This window comes from Lipotes vexillifer, unplaced genomic scaffold, assembly GCF_000442215.2.
Source record: "Lipotes vexillifer unplaced genomic scaffold, Lipotes_vexillifer_v1.1 scaffold209, whole genome shotgun sequence".
Lineage (NCBI taxonomy): Eukaryota > Metazoa > Chordata > Mammalia > Artiodactyla > Lipotidae > Lipotes > Lipotes vexillifer.
The window spans coordinates 511867-528526 of NW_006787556.1; the positions used below are offsets into that span (position 1 = coordinate 511867).

Here is a 16660-nt window from a genome sequence, read left to right on the forward strand (position 1 = left end):
GGAATGCCATATTTAGGGCAGGAACTTATCCTATGGGTGCTGCTACTTTGTGAGCTCCAATTCTTAGCGTCTTTCAGTTCTCTCCTTAATTAAAAACATACCTGAGGTGTTGCCCTCTTCAGCCATGGCTGAAATACTGTAAAATACTAGTTTTTTCCCCTGAAGTAGTGCTTCTGAAATGTTGGTTTGCATGAGAACCACCTGGGGTGCATGTTGAAAACTGACTTACTCGGGGCCCAACCCAAATCTAGTAACTCAGTCTGGGGCTGGAGCCCAGGAATCTGCATTTTTAAAAAGGCATCCACCTTCCCCAGGTGGTTCTACTACAAGAGGTGTCCTCCAAACTGAACAGGACATGGTCTCGTAAAGCAGTGGTCCACACACTATTCTGCTTATGTACTTCCTAAAAGTATTTTGAAAAATCATGTATCCCCTCAGTTTTAAGTTGACAGCTAACATTTTTCATGGGAAGTTGGCTGCCAAAGTATATACTTTCTGGTGTCATGCAAATATTGATATTTTAAAATAAAACTGTTACATCACTGTCTTAAAAAAAAAAGAATTTGGCTGAGAGAGTACACAGGTCTTTAAAATGTTTCAGCTGAGCTTCAAAATGTATAGATGAAGCACCCGGGCAAAACCATTCCAAACCATCAATTACCACCCATTCAGAGAGGCCTGAATGCCTCTGTGGGCTTGTCCTAAAAACAGACAAAGAGACTGGGAAAAAGTTGGGAATCCGTTCCAAGCAGGATTCTAATCTTCAATACGTCTTCTGGGAAAAAAATCTGAACCATTAGTGCTCATTTCAACAGCAGACTAATTTAGCTAATTCTCTCCTTCTCCCTGCCCACTGTGATCAGAAAAGGTCTTAGAAACAAAGATTTCTCTACTCTCATTGTTGCTGTACCTGGAAAGCCTAAGAGTTATAGAAGGGCTGGAGAAGAGCTACGAAAAGGACTGTGAGGAGGGGAGGAGAGCAACTCTCTCCTGAGACATGGCAAGAGGCAAGCTGAGAAGATCAGTCCTCTTTGATCCAGAAAAGCAAAGCCCAAGAAGGGGGACAGGAGGGCCCTCGGAATCACAACAGTACTCAGGTGAAGTCAAGGCTGACACGTGCACGTGAGCTACGGAGGGAGTCTAGGATGCTGGTGGGGCACCCCTGGGCACATACACACACCCTGGACGACAGGAGTAGAGTCAGATGAGGGGTATGGTTTGGACCAGAGCCCACCTACCTTGTCCTTAGAGTTGAGGACAACAGCCTGGGTGTGGGGCACGCGGACCACGTGGTGGTCAAAGCCAGCAGTGGGCAGCCAAACTCGGGCAGGGAGCTTATGGTTGAGCAGGGAGAGCTCTGAGATCAGCCGCTGTGTTTTCTGTTCCTTGGTGGGGAGCGTGGCCAGCCGCTTGCCAATCGCCATCAGGGACTTGATGAATTCTCGCTCGGGAGCCAGTCTGACGGGCTACAGGGGGTTGGGGTGAAGTAAAAGATGGTGAAGAAACCATAGAAAAAAGTGGCCCAGTCACTCCTGGCCATGCAGGGCAGGAGTCTCAGTGTCTCTAGAACTCCAGGGAAGGAGCTACCTTTAGGCCCTCGTAGGAGATCCCACCCACCCCTGTCAACTTGAATTGGGAACAGGTGGAAAAGCCAGCACAGTCCTTCTCCACAGGCTATTTCTTGCGGGTAAGGCGGGGATGTGTGAATCCAGGTCACCAGGTGCACCCCTCTTCTCTTGGACTTGAGTTTCTGAGCAACTGTCCCAAGGCTTCAAGATGGGTGGAGGGATGACATCCAGAGAGGTTAGCCAGGGACCCAGAGAGAAATGCTGCTTACACCTGAAGTGCTTCACCCATCTCAAGAATGAGGCTGACCCTCTCCCCACCTGGATGCCTGGGCTGGGTCTCCGCCAGGGCCCACAAGGCTAAGGAGAGGAACTGCGAGTCAGTATCTCCCCTTTCAAAGGAGGACTCAATCCATAAGTGACTTTTGATGCTTTCCACGGCATCCCCCTGTCCACCCCACAATCTCTCACAAAGGGTCAATGCACATGCAGGGGATGAGGAAAGGATGAGCTGAGTTTGCACTAATGAGGGAACGATCAAGGGGGAAAGAAAAAGCAGATGGAGGGAGGTAGGGGTGGGCAGGTGGGTGGAGAAAACAATAGCTCCTTTCAGCCTGATGATGGCCCTGAAGACCTGTCTTTTTCAGTGAATCCTCCTTGGATCCTCTTCCCCTACCTCTCAGGGACTAGGCTCCCCACATTAGCTCCCTCCTGTGAAACTGGCTGATCACGTTGGGCACTTCATTCTCAGAAAGGGCAGAGTCAGTCTGGGGAGTAAGGCGGGGATGGGGAAAAAGATGGACTCAGCTAGACAGGAAGAAGGGCTCTTTTCCCACCCTAAGTCCTTCTACCGTAAGGGGCATTTTATCAGGAGAGCCACCCCGTTCCATCTCTCCTCACCTAGATAAGAACAGTATTTCTTCCTCTTATAGAAACAGTAGTATTTCACTCACCAGGCTTCTCTCCCTCTCTGTGTGTCTTGCTTAGTTTCCTGAGTGAGAATTTCTACCCTCACTCCCTCACACTGCAAAAAAGAACTTCTTTTGAAAGCTGGGCAGTACCATGCCCACCTCTGCATGTGCACAGAGCCAGGGTTCAAAGGGACAGCTCATCTCTCAGCCTCTACCCCACAGGGGACTGGCTCAGGTCCCCATACAATAATGAAAAACAGGGTGTCTGAATCAGTCAGGAATGCTTTGGGAGGCAGGGTTGAACAGAGATAAAGACAGGAAGACAATAGAACTAGACCTCTGTGGTCCCTGGAAATAACCCAGGGGCTTAACAGAGAAAGAGAAAGAACGGAAAAGGAAATTTGGAGACTCACTCCTTCATTCATCCTTATCTCCTAATCCATCCACTCAGGTGGCAAATGGTCACGGTACCAAGGACCCTCCACCCCAAACAATTCATAGTTATCTCAGATTAGAAACAACAGAATTCCTTCCCATCCTCAATTCAGAATTTGGGTCAGGGGCCCCTAAGTCACATCAGCATGTTGGAAATACGACCCCAGGCCTTGAGAGAGAGGCACTGCCACAATCATGACTGAAAGGGAATCAGCACAGAACAAACTGATTGGGTAGACAAATCAAAAATAAAGTGTAAAAAAATCATCCAAACTCCCAGAGGGTCCAGCATTTCCTCTCACGTCTCTGCCCAGCAACAAGGTCCGAGACCCTGTGGGACCAGAGGGCCAGGGGTTAGTTCAGAGGGAACAAGAAAGGAGAATGAGGATTAAGGAACATCGTGGGCAGTGAGCTGGGAAAGGGAAGAACTCAGACCTGGAAGAAATGTGGTTGAAGTTGAAAAGAAAACTGGCTGTGGGGAGGTAAAACTTTCCTTCAGGCCAAATCCTGTTTGCTTTTCGGGTCAGCTCACCCAGCACAGGGCCTAGCATTTGGAAGACACTGAATAAGTGTTTGATGGTCTGATGGCAGAAGCCATGGGGAAAGGGTCCTGGGTGGGAGAAACAGGATCCTCAGGGTTTCCTGCCAAGCAGTTTTTGGCTCCAATCCAGGGATAAATTCTACCTCTCTCCCAGCTGTTTGCTCTAGAGACCCAGGAGCTGGGCGCTGAGTTGCACTGCATCCCAGCTGTCTCTGGGAGAAGGATCAGCTGAGCCCCACTCAGCCTGGGCTCAGAGCACTGGCAATAAACAGCAGGGGGCTCCTCCAGGTCTGGGAGGCCTGGGAGGGAGGAGCTGATGTCCCAGGAAGAAAAGGCACCTTTTAACTCCAGCCTTGGCCTGGGGACTCAGAAGACCTGGGGACGGAGAGGAAATGCGGCCATGGGGGGAGCCTGCCACCCAGTCCCAGCCTGGCCCCACTTACGGAACTGAATGAAATATCAATACTCTCGGTGCTGGAGGAGAGCTCCTGGGAAAGGGCCAGAGGGCAAGGGGAGAAGGAGGGGGCGGGGAGGGAAGGGAGAGAGACAAAGGCAAAGAATTTAGCTCCAACTTGGATCATAACTGCTTCTCTTGTGTAGCTCTCTACCTTTCCGCTTTAATGAAAGAAAGTCAACACACAAATGCCACTTGCCCAGAATCTTGACACTTGTGGAAGATGCTGGAAAGCTAGTGTAAACCTTGAGGTCAGAAGGGGTGAAGAGACACTGTCCTCTGCTTTTCACTTTCTTCTCTTCTATTCTTGCCTGCACAAGTCTTCCTTCTGGGACAAATCCTAAAACTGGATGCCTCAGGGAGGTAACCGTGCTGCCAAGCTTCCCTGCTTTCTCTTCATCCACTCACATGCTCTCAACCAACCCCTTCTCCATGGAGATCACCATCGAAGCACAATTTAACAAGCTTCATGGCCCCCACGCTGGAAATCCCATGTTCCTCCAGCTTCTTGGAAACATCGAGGAGGAAGCAGAAGAGCTAAACTTTCAGTGCTAGGTACATCTCCTCTCTAATCAGCCTCATTATCACCCTGGGAAACCTAATCCCAACCTTCAATCATGTGACAAGGGATACCATGGACCCATGAGCATGAAACTTCTGGGCTAGATGCTGCTGGGAGTTAAGGATGAATAACTTTCTTACCTACCAAACTTCTGTAGGCTTCCTATCAGGGTATTTCACATGATACTCAATAAATTACAATTTTTTTGACATAAGTTGGGGAGCCAGGTACCAGCTGAATCCATCTGAGAAAGCTGAGTAGCTGAGCAGCAGCAGCTGTCCTAGTCCCAGCCCAGGGGATTTAGCTAAAACCTCACCCCATTCCTATGTCTTACTGGTGTCTGTAAGCAAAAGAGGGGAAAGGGCCGGTACTGAAGCTCATTCAGCGGCTCTGCTGCAGCTCGTGCACAGGCCCATCCTGGGTTCTGTCCACGAAGGTCTCCCAGAGCAGGAAGAAGGGGCAATATGTGTACACAAATGTGCAGCGAGGGGCCTGGACTTCAGAGACAAAGTCCCGGGAACTCCCAGGGCAGGAGGGCAGTGGTCACTGAGCTACTCTGCAATCCACGTCTCAAGCAACTACTTAATTCAATTCCACGGTTTAAGTTCTATTCTGGCTGGAGGTCCTCTAGTCAGGTCTTTCTTTGAAGAACCTAGGGAGAGGGGCACTTTGAGGGAGAAGCCAAGCCGAACACTCTCCCAAGGCAACAACTGCTTTGGGTAGGGGTGGGAGGGAGAATTGAGGCAGCGAGGATGCTAGAGGCTATGGTGACTTACTGGTTCAATTTTTACTCATGAGCTGGGTGGGGAAGGAACAGCAGGCAGGATATTGGTACCATGAGCCACGCTCCAGCTGACTCTCCTACAGACAGGATGGTCCTGACTCATTAACAGCCTTGGGGGAAGGGAGGTATATCATGACCTGCTCCTCTCTCCTACTCTGTAGGCTTGAGTCACTCAAACTGAGTCAGCTCCAAGGAGAAAAGCTTGAGGCCAAGAAGCTGACATCACACTCTATTAGGCTGAAAGGCCTGCTGGGGCTTACAGTGTGATATGCAGCATATTTCTCTGTACAAAGGTTATAGCCCTGAGAAGACACAGCTGATCTACAAGTGTCATTATGTGGGGTGTGGGGCTAGCAGCTAAATTACTGCCCCCTGCACCCCCAACCCTATGCCAGAATATTTACCATTTGGTTACAACTGCAAAACTGCCTGAACAGAGTTCCCTGACTAGGCTGATAGAAACTGCTTTGAAGGAGTGGGCTTGGAAGGGTGGAGAATGGTGGGAGATGGAAGGAATCAGTGCTAGAGCCCTCTGAATGTAGGGGAGAGTGTAAAGGATTCCTCATTAAAAGAAAACAACCTTCTGTGAGATCTGGGCAGAGAAGAACTCTGTAGGGATACCCCAGGCAGGAAGAGACTTGTATGAGCACCTGGGCCTTTTCTTTGAGGCCTCTCTTCACCCTCCTGAGCTTCCCTACTGGTGGCAGGAGGGTAGGATTAAACTCCGAACCCACAGGAAAGCGAGAGATGGGGAGCGGTGTGTCTCTCCTTCTGGAGTCTCTGCTCAGACCTGAGATAATTATGTTTTGTTTTAGGAAGCTGTATACTTCCTCCTCATACGCAGGAATCAACATTTCAAGAGAGTCACAAGCTCCAGCAAGAAACTGTTAGAACTAATAAATTCAGTAAAGTTTCAGGGTACAAAATCTAGAGCCACAAAGTAAAGAATTTCCTAGTTAATGCGATCTCCATACTCCCTTGTAAGTTCCTGGAGTGAAGGACAGCATTTTATCCTACATCCTCCACTGCCTCTAGTGCAGGGCTCCACACAGTATACAAGCTCAAGAGCTATATGTTGAGTGAATAAATGTTGCATGATGGGGAGAAGGAGTATTAGAAAGAAAGAAAAACAATTCCCTTGGTATTTGGGAGACAAAGGTCTTGAAAGATGTATCCTCAAAATGCCAAAGGGGTTTGGAGAGACCTCTGTGCCGAAGACTCCAATGCTTAGATTCCTGGTGACTCTCACTCTCACATTTCCTGAGGAGCCACAGTGGATTCAGGTGTCTCTTTCTGCCAGCATCAGATAACATGGGAGTGCCTGGGGACGTGGTATCTCCTTCCTTTCCTGGATCTATTGACCCAAGATAAAGGAGCCAGGTTGGGAAGAATGGCAGCTGGAGAAGCCAACCTAGAGGATTTAAGCACTCACAGAATAACTGTGTCTCAGCATCACCCCAAATCCCATCCTAGGCAGGAGTTAGACGCAAGGAAGAGGGACCGAGGACCAACACAGAGTAAGAAAAGCCAGAGGCCTCAGTTTTTCTGGTCCTAAGATGAGAACTACAAAATGCCTGCAGAGAAAAGCCAAGAGGCACCAAGGGATTCACTTGCAGCTGCTCCCACCCATACTGATACAGGCTCCCTCTGATGCCCCAAGAGGAGGAGGTCCCAAACACTTCACAACCTTAGTCCCACCGGCTCTGGATGATTCTTCTTGCTGTGCAACAGCCTCCCTTCATGACCCTGGGCTGCCCTGCCAAGCTCAACCAGAAATGAAAATGGTCTATTTTGGTTCTGAGAACACCTGGGCTCTGCCTGTGCATGGATGTGGAAACCTTCATGGCTAAGGCCTAGGCTGTTCTTCCCCATATGGACTCTGACAGCTGAGGCCTGGTCTGATATGCACTGGTTGAGAGACCTGGGGCAAATCATCTAACCCCTCTAAGCTGTTTCCTCAATGGTAAAATAATACCTGTCTCTTAGGGTTGTTGTGAGGATTAAATGTAAAGTATCTGACATGATGCTTGGCACGTAGTAAGTGCTCAATAAATGTTAGTTCCTTTAGCTTCACTATTATTCTCATAATAAAATACCGAATTTCCAGAGAGATCAGGCTCTGTAGTCTCCCCTGCTTTTGCCTTTTCCCTTCCCTAGTCACTCTGACCTCTCTCTAGTTGAAAGAAGTCCCATTGTATCAAAAACGTGGGTGGGTTATGTGCCCCACAGAGGCAGATGCCAGCACAACTACATGCATTTTCCAACAACGCAAATTCCTCATTCTTTTCTCCCTTCTTTTCTAGGCTAGGCTGGCAGCCAGGATGGGAGCGTGGCTGGTGGTGAGTCGGGGGTGGGGTGGGGACTGGGGCACCATTGTCTGGCTGGGACATCAGGTCACTGATACTACTGGTTGTCCACCGGGCAACTTCCCCTGCTATCTGTCCAGATATGGAATGAAAGGTGGGTATAACCTACTGATGTGCTTTATCTCATCCCTGCTCTATATCCTAAATGGGACACCCTGACTGCTGCTTTCTCTTCTTTAGGTTTCAGGTCCTTGACTAGACACTGGGTATGCCCAAGATTTACTCTATTACCAGGACTGCTTCCCTCTTCCTTTTGTGCTTCTCCCAAATGATAGGGGAAAAAGACAAGCAAGACATCCTTTCCCCCAAGGAAAGGCGGGTGGGAGGGCATTCTGCAGATGCCTCAATGATAGGGAATGAACCTCACCCTCATGTCAACAAACAGCAGGATCTTCAGGGAGTGGGGGAGAGGGATTATGAGGAGTGGCGGCTAGGAGAATGAAGCTGAGGTTCTACTTAACATCTCCCCTCCCGCAGCACACACAAAATTCACACACAGGGTCCCTTCTCCTCCCCCCATGGTTGCTGCTCTGAGAGGTCCTGGTAGATATCCCAGGTTTCAAGTCAGGCTGGGGAGGGTCTCTGCCACAGTTCTCAGTAAGAGAATGCAAGTGCAGTTTAGTAAAAACACATTGGACAGAGTCAGGAGTATCAGCCGTGCTGTTAGCTATATGACCTGAGGAAAGTCACTTTATCTCTCTGGGTTTCCAAGTTCTTCCTTTGTAAAATGAGGCAGCTGGAATACATGAATTCTAAGGTCTTTTTCCATTCTAACATTCCATGCTTTTATCGGTGAAATGAAACAGAGGGAGGGAGAGAAAAGGACAGAGTAACCCTATGTCAGACATCCTGTCTCCATGCCACCTTGCTTACCCCTGTCCCTCCCGGGAATTTTACCTCATCCTCATTCTCCACTTTAGGATTGCTGGCTGTTCGTTTCAGGTTGCTGCTGAGACTTATGCTGGCGGTGGCATCTGACTTAGAGCGCTGGTGAGTCCTTTTAGAGGGAGACAGCCCTGTGTCAGGGGCTGGGCTGAAGGAGGGCAGCTCCCTCTTTCGGTGAGCTGGCTTCAGCTCATCTGAGAGGATTAGCTTCCGGAGCTTGGTCCCGCGGGAGTGTCGTTGAGTGGAAATGTGCATGTCTGAAGAGTAGGCCCCCAGCAACAGGGCACACTGGAGAGAAAAGTTAATGCTCTGGCGGCAACGGTGGACGATGTAGGGCTTGATGGCATCACCCACGTCCTCATCCATGTGAATGTACATGTTAAGCAACTGGGGCAAATAGAAGTCCACGTCCTCATTACGAAAGCAGAAGAGCCGGTTGCCGATGTACGCTTGCACTCCAGGCTCCTTGGAGTTATACAGGTATGAAATGGCCATGGAGATGTCAAATAGTTTTGACTCAAACAGCCTCAGCAGCCAAGACTGTTTGGCTGAGTTGTTCTGCCGCCGCCTTCTTGCTCCCTTGGCTGTGCCAGAGGCCACTGTGGCCCCCATCTCATCTTCCTCCTCCCTTATCTGAGAGGGTGGATCGTCCAGGCAACGGATCTCACTGTCCACACCATCCCCATTGACCAACTCCAGTGGGGTGCCTCTGATAGAGATGTCCACACCTCCATGCAAAAGCTTGACTTTCTCCAGCACCTCCTGGCAGGCCTTCTGGGCCACCTCAGGGTCAATCACTGACAGTTCCCCGACCCCCTCCGTGATGACACTTAGCAAGGAGCCCCCATTGTTCCCTGATGGGCCAGGAGTGGGCTCAGAAGTTGGCTTCAGCGGGGCAGGCTCCACTACCGTGTCCCCCATGGCCACAGCCAGACTTCAAGCTTCCAGGCTACGGAAGGAAGGAGGGAGGGAGAAAGGAACAGAAAGGGAGACACGTACACACACTGGTTAGTGGTGCCATCCTCAGGTCTTCCCTTCACCATGAAACCTTCCCTGGCACCTCCTCTCTTTATGTCTTCCTGGACTCATTCAAAATCAGATGAAAAGTCCTCTCCTCCCAGGAAGCTTTCTGTGACTACCTCCCTCCACTTCTGATTGCTACATTACTCTTCATTCCTTCTGCACTTAGTTACTCAGCTTAGCCTTTATTCTTAACTTGTATTTGCAGAATGCTGCTTTATATGTGTTTTGTTCATATAGGTTTACAAATACTTCAGGTAGACTGGGAAGCAATTCTGGTTTTAATTCCCTTGTCCCCAACTCTTCAAATGCTTTTCTATCTCCATATCTCCCTTTAAATGCCTGCCAATAACCTTTTCCTTTTCCCTCTGAACTGTATTTTCTTACTCATATAACACTCCATACACTGGTCCTGAACATCTCACCTTTATTTAGTGTTAAAATCTTCATGTATTTTTCTAGTTACAGATAATTTCTTACCTTCCCTTTTAGACTCAGAGTTCCCAAGAAATACCACACCAGGCTTCACTGAGAAGAAAAAGCTCTAAAACAACCATCATCCCTGCTGAAGTGTGTCATTTCTCTGTTTGTCTGACTTCATGACATCATTCTCCCTTTCTCAAGTGCTGTGGCAGCTGAAGGATAGTGGAAAAACTCCTGAACTTGGAGTCAAATAGGCTGATGTTCAAAATCCTGGCTCTGCCATTATGAGATGTATAAACTTATACAAACCACATTATCGTCTAAGTTTGTTTCCTCAACTGCAAAATGGGAAAAAACATATCTACTTCTATTGTTGCTGCGTAGAATAAATAACTTTATGTGTGTAAAAGGATCTAACAGTCCCTGGAGCACAGTAGTACTTAACAAATGCTAGTTGAATCCTAATCACCTAAAAGGTTAGTAAACAATGCGTGTGCACACACACATGTTGTTTATAAGGGAAGTGAATTGCAGTTAATACTCATTACTTGTGACTCTTCCAAAACAATTATCCCAACACTACTTTCCCCATTCTCATACACACACTCCAAGAACTGGAGGGGCTGTGAGAAGGCAAAAAGATATCAAGCTGGGACTCATGTGTCTAGAATGTCCAAAGAACAGAGAGGCAGGAATCACATAACCAAGAATCCCTCTCTGGAGGGACTCTCAGAAGGAAAGTCAGTGAGAGAACACTGTTGATAAAAGCCATTGCCGTTCTACAATGATTCTTCAGAGCCTCACCAAATCCAAATCAGGAGAATCAGTGCAGAACAGGAGGAAACTTCAAAGCAAGGACTGGGAGAGGCACACTGTTAATGTCAGATCAACCCAGCTCCGGAGTCTGGCTGTATAGTCAGCAATGGACTCAGAGGCCTCTTCACAAAAATACAAATAGAGTGAATCTAAGACACACTCAAGAGCATGAGCAAGAGGAAGGCAGAAGCAACTGTGGAGCAGGTAATTTCCAACTGATAGTGACATCAGCTTTGACACTAGTGAACATGGGTGCATATACTTTGGGTAAGTGGAAGGAGGCTCAAGGTACAGATTCTCTAGTCACTCTGCAAAGCCCCGGTTTCCACTGCCACTCTTCCAGTGCCTCTTCTTGCACCTCTGAAATGTTAAGACTCAAGGTTACCTTCATTTGCCCAACAATATATAGTACAGCTCCCTGACTCCCAGCAGTCAACCACTAAAGTTTTGCAGGAAGACAGATGGGGAACTCAAGTTCTCAGAAAGCATCAAAAATGGCTACTTTGGTTTATCTTTCTCCTAACTCTGTCAAGCAAGAAGTTCATCCCCAAATTTAATTTCTCTGATGCAGTTTTGAGCTTGGGATCAGCAAAAAGGTGGCAACTCTTTCACTATGCTCTCTCCCAAATTAGGCAGTGCCCTCTGAGCAGCAGAACCAGCATGGCTGCCTGTGCGGATCTGTCTCTACTCGCAACTATGGGTTGCGCAGGAATAATAAGAAGGAAGCTTTAGTCATTCCCTGCCGCACCTTTGTAGGACACTCTGCACCAGAGGGTCACTCGAATTCAACTGGGACCACTACCTTTTAGGTCTGCTTAGGAACTCACACAACAGCCTCAATCACTTTATACAACCAACTCTTTTCTCAATCTCTCTATGCTTGGCACATTTTTCTCTTTTCTTCTACTCCAGGGACTTCCAAGTCACCAAAAGCTCCTTAAAAATCTACTTTTCAAAAGTTGCAAGGGAAATGAAGTTCAGACATTCTCCACAAACAGCATCTCAGACTTCACTAGGAAACACAGAAGATTTGGAAATGGTCACAATTGGGATTATTACTGGCACCAGGAAGGAAGGAAAGGAGACCATCATTTCTTTTATTCCAGGGCTCAGTTAGAAATCCCACATCACAGTATTCAGGGGACTTCCCGCTGAATAGAACAGGTCCCCAATTTGGCAGCCTCTACTATCCAGGGAACAGACAATGTCAAGAGAAGGAGGAAAACCAAACTCCTCTCGGGTATAGGCAGCTCTGCCACTAGAAACTACCAAACTGGAGCTAGGCCTCCCTCCTGGCCTTTCTGAGCCTCAGGAACTGCCTGCATCTGAAGCAAGTCATGGGGAAAAGGAGGAGTTGAAGGAAATTTAGGTTGTTTTGGCAATTTAGGCAATAAGAAATGGATTCTCCCAAACCTAAATCCAGAGATGATCCTCAACATCAATTCATTCATTTTCAAATGCAAAGAAAATACAGCTTTGATAAGTAACTATTCTAAAGAGAGTGAAAGGACTAGAAAGCGAAAAAGGAAGAAACAGTTTCTGTATTCACCACCCTTCCCCTTATAAGTCAGAGAACAAGAAAAACACAAGAGAAGGAAATCCAGACCTTTAGGATCAAATGACTCCTATGGCTCTCAAGGACATTCTGACAACTGAGGCTCCACATTTCACACTGGGAGCCTAAACTGGCCTTCCAGGGAGACTGGAAGGGAACTGAAGAGGCCAACCCGCCCCAGACTAGCAGCTGGCTTCTAGGAAAGGGGTGTGTGTTGGGGGGTGTGGGGGGCATGTTGAAAACCGACTGGCTCCACACGTTATGTCTGGGCAATGCAGGGAATCTTCAGCTGAGCATCAGAGGGTTGTTCAGGGCAAAGCAGAGAACAGCAGCAGTGAAACAGGATAGAGAGGGTACATGTGCATGTGTTCTGCGACTGAGCATTTAAGTAAATGTCTGCAGAAGACTCTGGGGGGGAGGGAATGCTATCACTTAACATGGCTTCCCGCCTCTCATCACCTCAAAAGATTCTAGGCAAACAACCCTCCATGGCCTCCGTTAAAGGACTTGGTGGATTGTTCTCTGGTAGGACAGGATATAAAGAGCCCCAAATCAATTTTCTCACTGGGTTAATCACCATTCCCTTCTTAAAATCTTTTTTCATGAACTAGATAAATACAATTGCTTCAGATCAATCCTCATGTTTTTATATGTTTCTGTATTTTCATAGAATGACCCTTAAGAGATCATCTAATTTAGTGCTCTGCCTCCAAGTGGATAGGTGAGCTCAATTTTCCACTTCCTTTTAAAAGATCCCTTTGAAAAAAAAAAAAAAGACCCCTTTGAGATGGATCATGTGAATTGGAAAAAAGAGCCGTGGAGCCAATATCTTCATCCTACAAGTTAGAGTTAAGAGAGGTTACTGAAAGTTAATGGAAAGAACAGAAGATTCAAATGTTATTTAAAGTTACACAGGGGACTTCCCTGGTGGTGCAGTGGTTAAGAATCCGCCTGCCAATGCAGGGGCACAGGTTCGAGCCCTGGTCCGGGAAGATCCCACATGCCGCGGAGCAACTATGCCTGTGCACCACAACTACTGAGCCTGCACTCTAGAGCCCATGAACCACAACTACTTACTGAGCCTAAGTGCCACAACTACTGAAGCCCGCATGCCTAGAGCCCGTGCTCCGCAACAAGAGAAGCCACCGTGATGAGAAGCCTGCGCACCGCAAGAAGAGTGGCCCCCGCTCACTACAACTAGAGAAAGCCTGAGCGCAGCAACGAAGACCCAACGCAGCCAAAAAACAAACAAACAAAAAGTTACACAGGCTTCCAGTAGAAATAAAAATGACAATATATGAGCAAGAGGTGTGAATCTTCTAAAGTGCAATCTTCTTTTGTAACAATTAATAAACCAAGAAACAAAGGCACAAGCATTTTATCTAAGGCTATGGCAATAACTGTCAGAAACACTGAAATAATTAAGACGTTAACTCTAGGAGTAGGGATGAAGGGAAAGGGAGTATTGACTTTCATCATAAACTCTTTAAGTACAACTGGATTTGTTCAAATGCATGTATGCCTTTAGTAGTAATTTTTAAAAGAAGTTGCTCTTCTAAAGAGACTCCTAATCATCCTAAGCTGCCTGTTCTGTGGTTGAGAATTTCCTCTTCACGTCTCAAGGTTTAACTCAAACCTTTCTTTAAGGAGGTCTGAGCTCATCTTTCCCCCTTAACCTTAACGGTAAAAACGGAGATTGAGTACAAGCTTCTCCCTGTAGAAACAAAGAGCCGAGCAGTCAAACAGGCTCAAGCCCTACCAGGAACCAGGTGAACACTTACCCAAGGCCCCAAGGCAGGGTGGCATCAGGGGAGAGGGCATTCTCAAGCTACCAACAGGAAGGTAGGGAGAGCAGTGGTCTCTGGGTAGTTAAGTCAATATTGAATCAGGCTGAGAATTCTGTTCAGGGCTATAGAGCTAGGTATAAGCAGATTCCAGCCAGACAGCCCAAGCCAGCTCTGGGAGCCCCTGCTGTAACAGACAGATGGCAAAGGAAGCAACCTGTACACTCACCTCTCTCTGAATTGTTCCTTCCTGCTGCAAGCTCCAAATGCACTTGAACTAAGCCCTCTCTTGTCTCATGCCAGTTACTGAGAGGTCCCTCTCAAACTTCTTCCCCAAATCAAAGAATCTCAATTTGCTGCTTTAGATGGCATTCAACAAACATGTTCGTGTGCAGTGTGGACCCAGCGCTGAGAAGGAAGCAAGGAAAGTAGGGGAAATATGACTTCTCTTTGGGGGTGCTTCCAAGCAGTGACGCTGCTCCTAAAAAGGGGAATTATGAGATTGGACACTGGCTAACGAGGAGGGAGACAAAGGGAGAAGTGGGATGAGGCAGCATGATTACTTTCAAACAGGCGTAGAGTAGGAAGATGAATGGAACTTCATATGCTCTCTTCACTATCACAGGCCAAAGGACATGGCATACAAGGAAGCAACTAGTTTCCTAAGGCCTAACTCACTCCAAGTTTTCCTTTTCAGCCAGTTTCTTCAAAGGACTTTCCCACAAACATACTTTCCATCTACAGAATCTGGAGTTACGGCTCAAGTACAAGAGGAACAGCAAAGGTGGTCAGCAACTTACAGCAGTGGGGGAAAAAAGCAAGGCAGATGAAAGAAGCTGGCCTGGAGCTTGTCTTTCAAACTGATTTACTCCCATGGTTGTAAGACTAGAAAGGCCCAACAGAGAGACCAGAATGAAAGAAAATTCTCAGAACAACTAAATCACTACTCATAAATACCTTGTGTCTGAGGAACCCAGAATGTTTTGTAAACAAATAATTAAGACTAATTTTTTCCCCCAACCCACATCCTGCTATAAGCCTATTACTGCACTGATGCCTATAGAGTGGACCATTTTCCCAAAAAAAGTCACTCTAAAGGTCAAGTGAGGAAGTCACATGCTGAACTCAGGAGTCCTGATTCTGAATATACAAGCTCTTTCCATTGTCTCATGTTCCTTTCCCCAGTTACCCCCTGACCAACCCCACTCCAGGCCTAAACTCTTAAGGAATCAACCAAAACCATTCTAGTGAAGCCACAGACAGTAAACTGATTCCTCTTAGGAGTGGGAGGAGACTTTATTTTGTGATCCCTTTAAGACAAGCCTAAAATTAAATAATCCAAAACAAAATTTCTCACAACCTCATTCAGTTTTCATGCAGGACTGTACGTTCCTCCAACAAAGTGTAATCTGATAGGGACTTCTTTTAAACTTGCTCCATCCTTCAGAAACACCCTACTGTCCAGAGAAAAGCCTGAGACAGCTGAGGCTCCCCCTCCTCCCAACACATTTTCTTCTTAGCTCAAGGTTTAGCTGATCCAGAAATAAGTGGTATGTAAAGGCAAAGAGTATGACAGAGAACACGTAAAGACCATAGGGAAAAGAGAACCAAGTGTCAAAAGGATCAGCAAAACCCTTGAAACTCGAGGGAGGTGTCGAAGTTGGAAATCCTGAATGGGAAGGGGCACTGTCAGATCTCTCCTCTACAGGAACAAACCTCCAGAGGTTGGGGGAATTGAGGAAGGGTAGAGGGAAGTTAGAGAAAGTTACAGGAATCATAAAGCACTCCAGAGAAGAAGGGTAAGGCTTAAGGTCAAAGGAGAATGTAAGTAGTACTTTGGGAATGATGGTGACAGCCTAGATCCCTTCAGGAGAAGGGAACAGACAATTCTTGGAAGCCAGGAGCTGGGTGGGTGGGTGGCAGTGGGGTAACGGAATCAGAAGCAGCAGAGGAAGAGAGGGCCACAACCTTTAGATCAGGGAAAAGGGAACCCAGTGCTGGGGTGGCATAGAGACATCGGAGGAAAGGGACAAAATAGGAAAAGGGGTAAAGGCGGAGGCCATGGAAAGATTCGGGGCTGGAGCAGAGACAACGAGGAAAGACAGCATGGATGGACATTATAAAAGGCGTCGTGATGGGGAAAGGGTTGACGACTTAAAATAATTCGGGACGGCGGCAACAGGGATAAGAGTGAGGGAGGGGGGGAATCCCCGGGCAGAGGGAGGAGCTAAACAGAAGAGGAAGCCAAAAAGCAGAGGAGGACCCCAGGCTTGGGAAGAAAGGGTGGAGAAGGGACCCAGGGTGCAGCCGCCACCGGGAGGGCAGTTTTGTAGCCAAACCCAGGTGTGGGGGCGGGGGACGCTGTGCGGGACAGGGTGGGAGAGGGACCCCTTCACACACAGGGCAGGGGGCACTCACGGGGTAGGAGGAGCTCACCTCCGGGGGACCCCGGCGGAGGGGGTGCGGGCGGTCGGGGTCGGGCTGCCGACACCGCCGCCTCAGCAGCAGCGGCGGCTCCCGGGTTCCATTGGCCGCCTGCGATTCCCTGACAGCGGCCGC

At 47.9% G+C, this 16660-nt stretch overlaps 1 protein-coding gene across 3 annotated transcripts in view; it reads right to left on the reverse strand.

Moving 5' to 3' along the window:
• Positions 1-16660, reverse strand: part of PI4KB (phosphatidylinositol 4-kinase beta) — a 28643-nt gene extending 11983 nt beyond the window's left edge. The window contains exons 1-4 of one of the 3 annotated variants that reach the window (XM_007460265.1): positions 15459-15496; positions 8516-9452; positions 3896-3940; positions 1239-1466 (exon numbers count right to left, since the gene is read on the reverse strand). In XM_007460265.1, coding sequence (XP_007460327.1) covers positions 1239-1466; positions 3896-3940; positions 8516-9424 — 1182 coding nt within the window. In that variant the 5' untranslated portion in view covers positions 9425-9452; positions 15459-15496. Of the gene's footprint in view, positions 1-1238; positions 1467-3895; positions 3941-8515; positions 9453-15458; positions 15497-16537 lie in introns of those variants that run through there. The other 2 variants (XM_007460266.1, XM_007460267.1) reach the window with 2 other exon arrangements.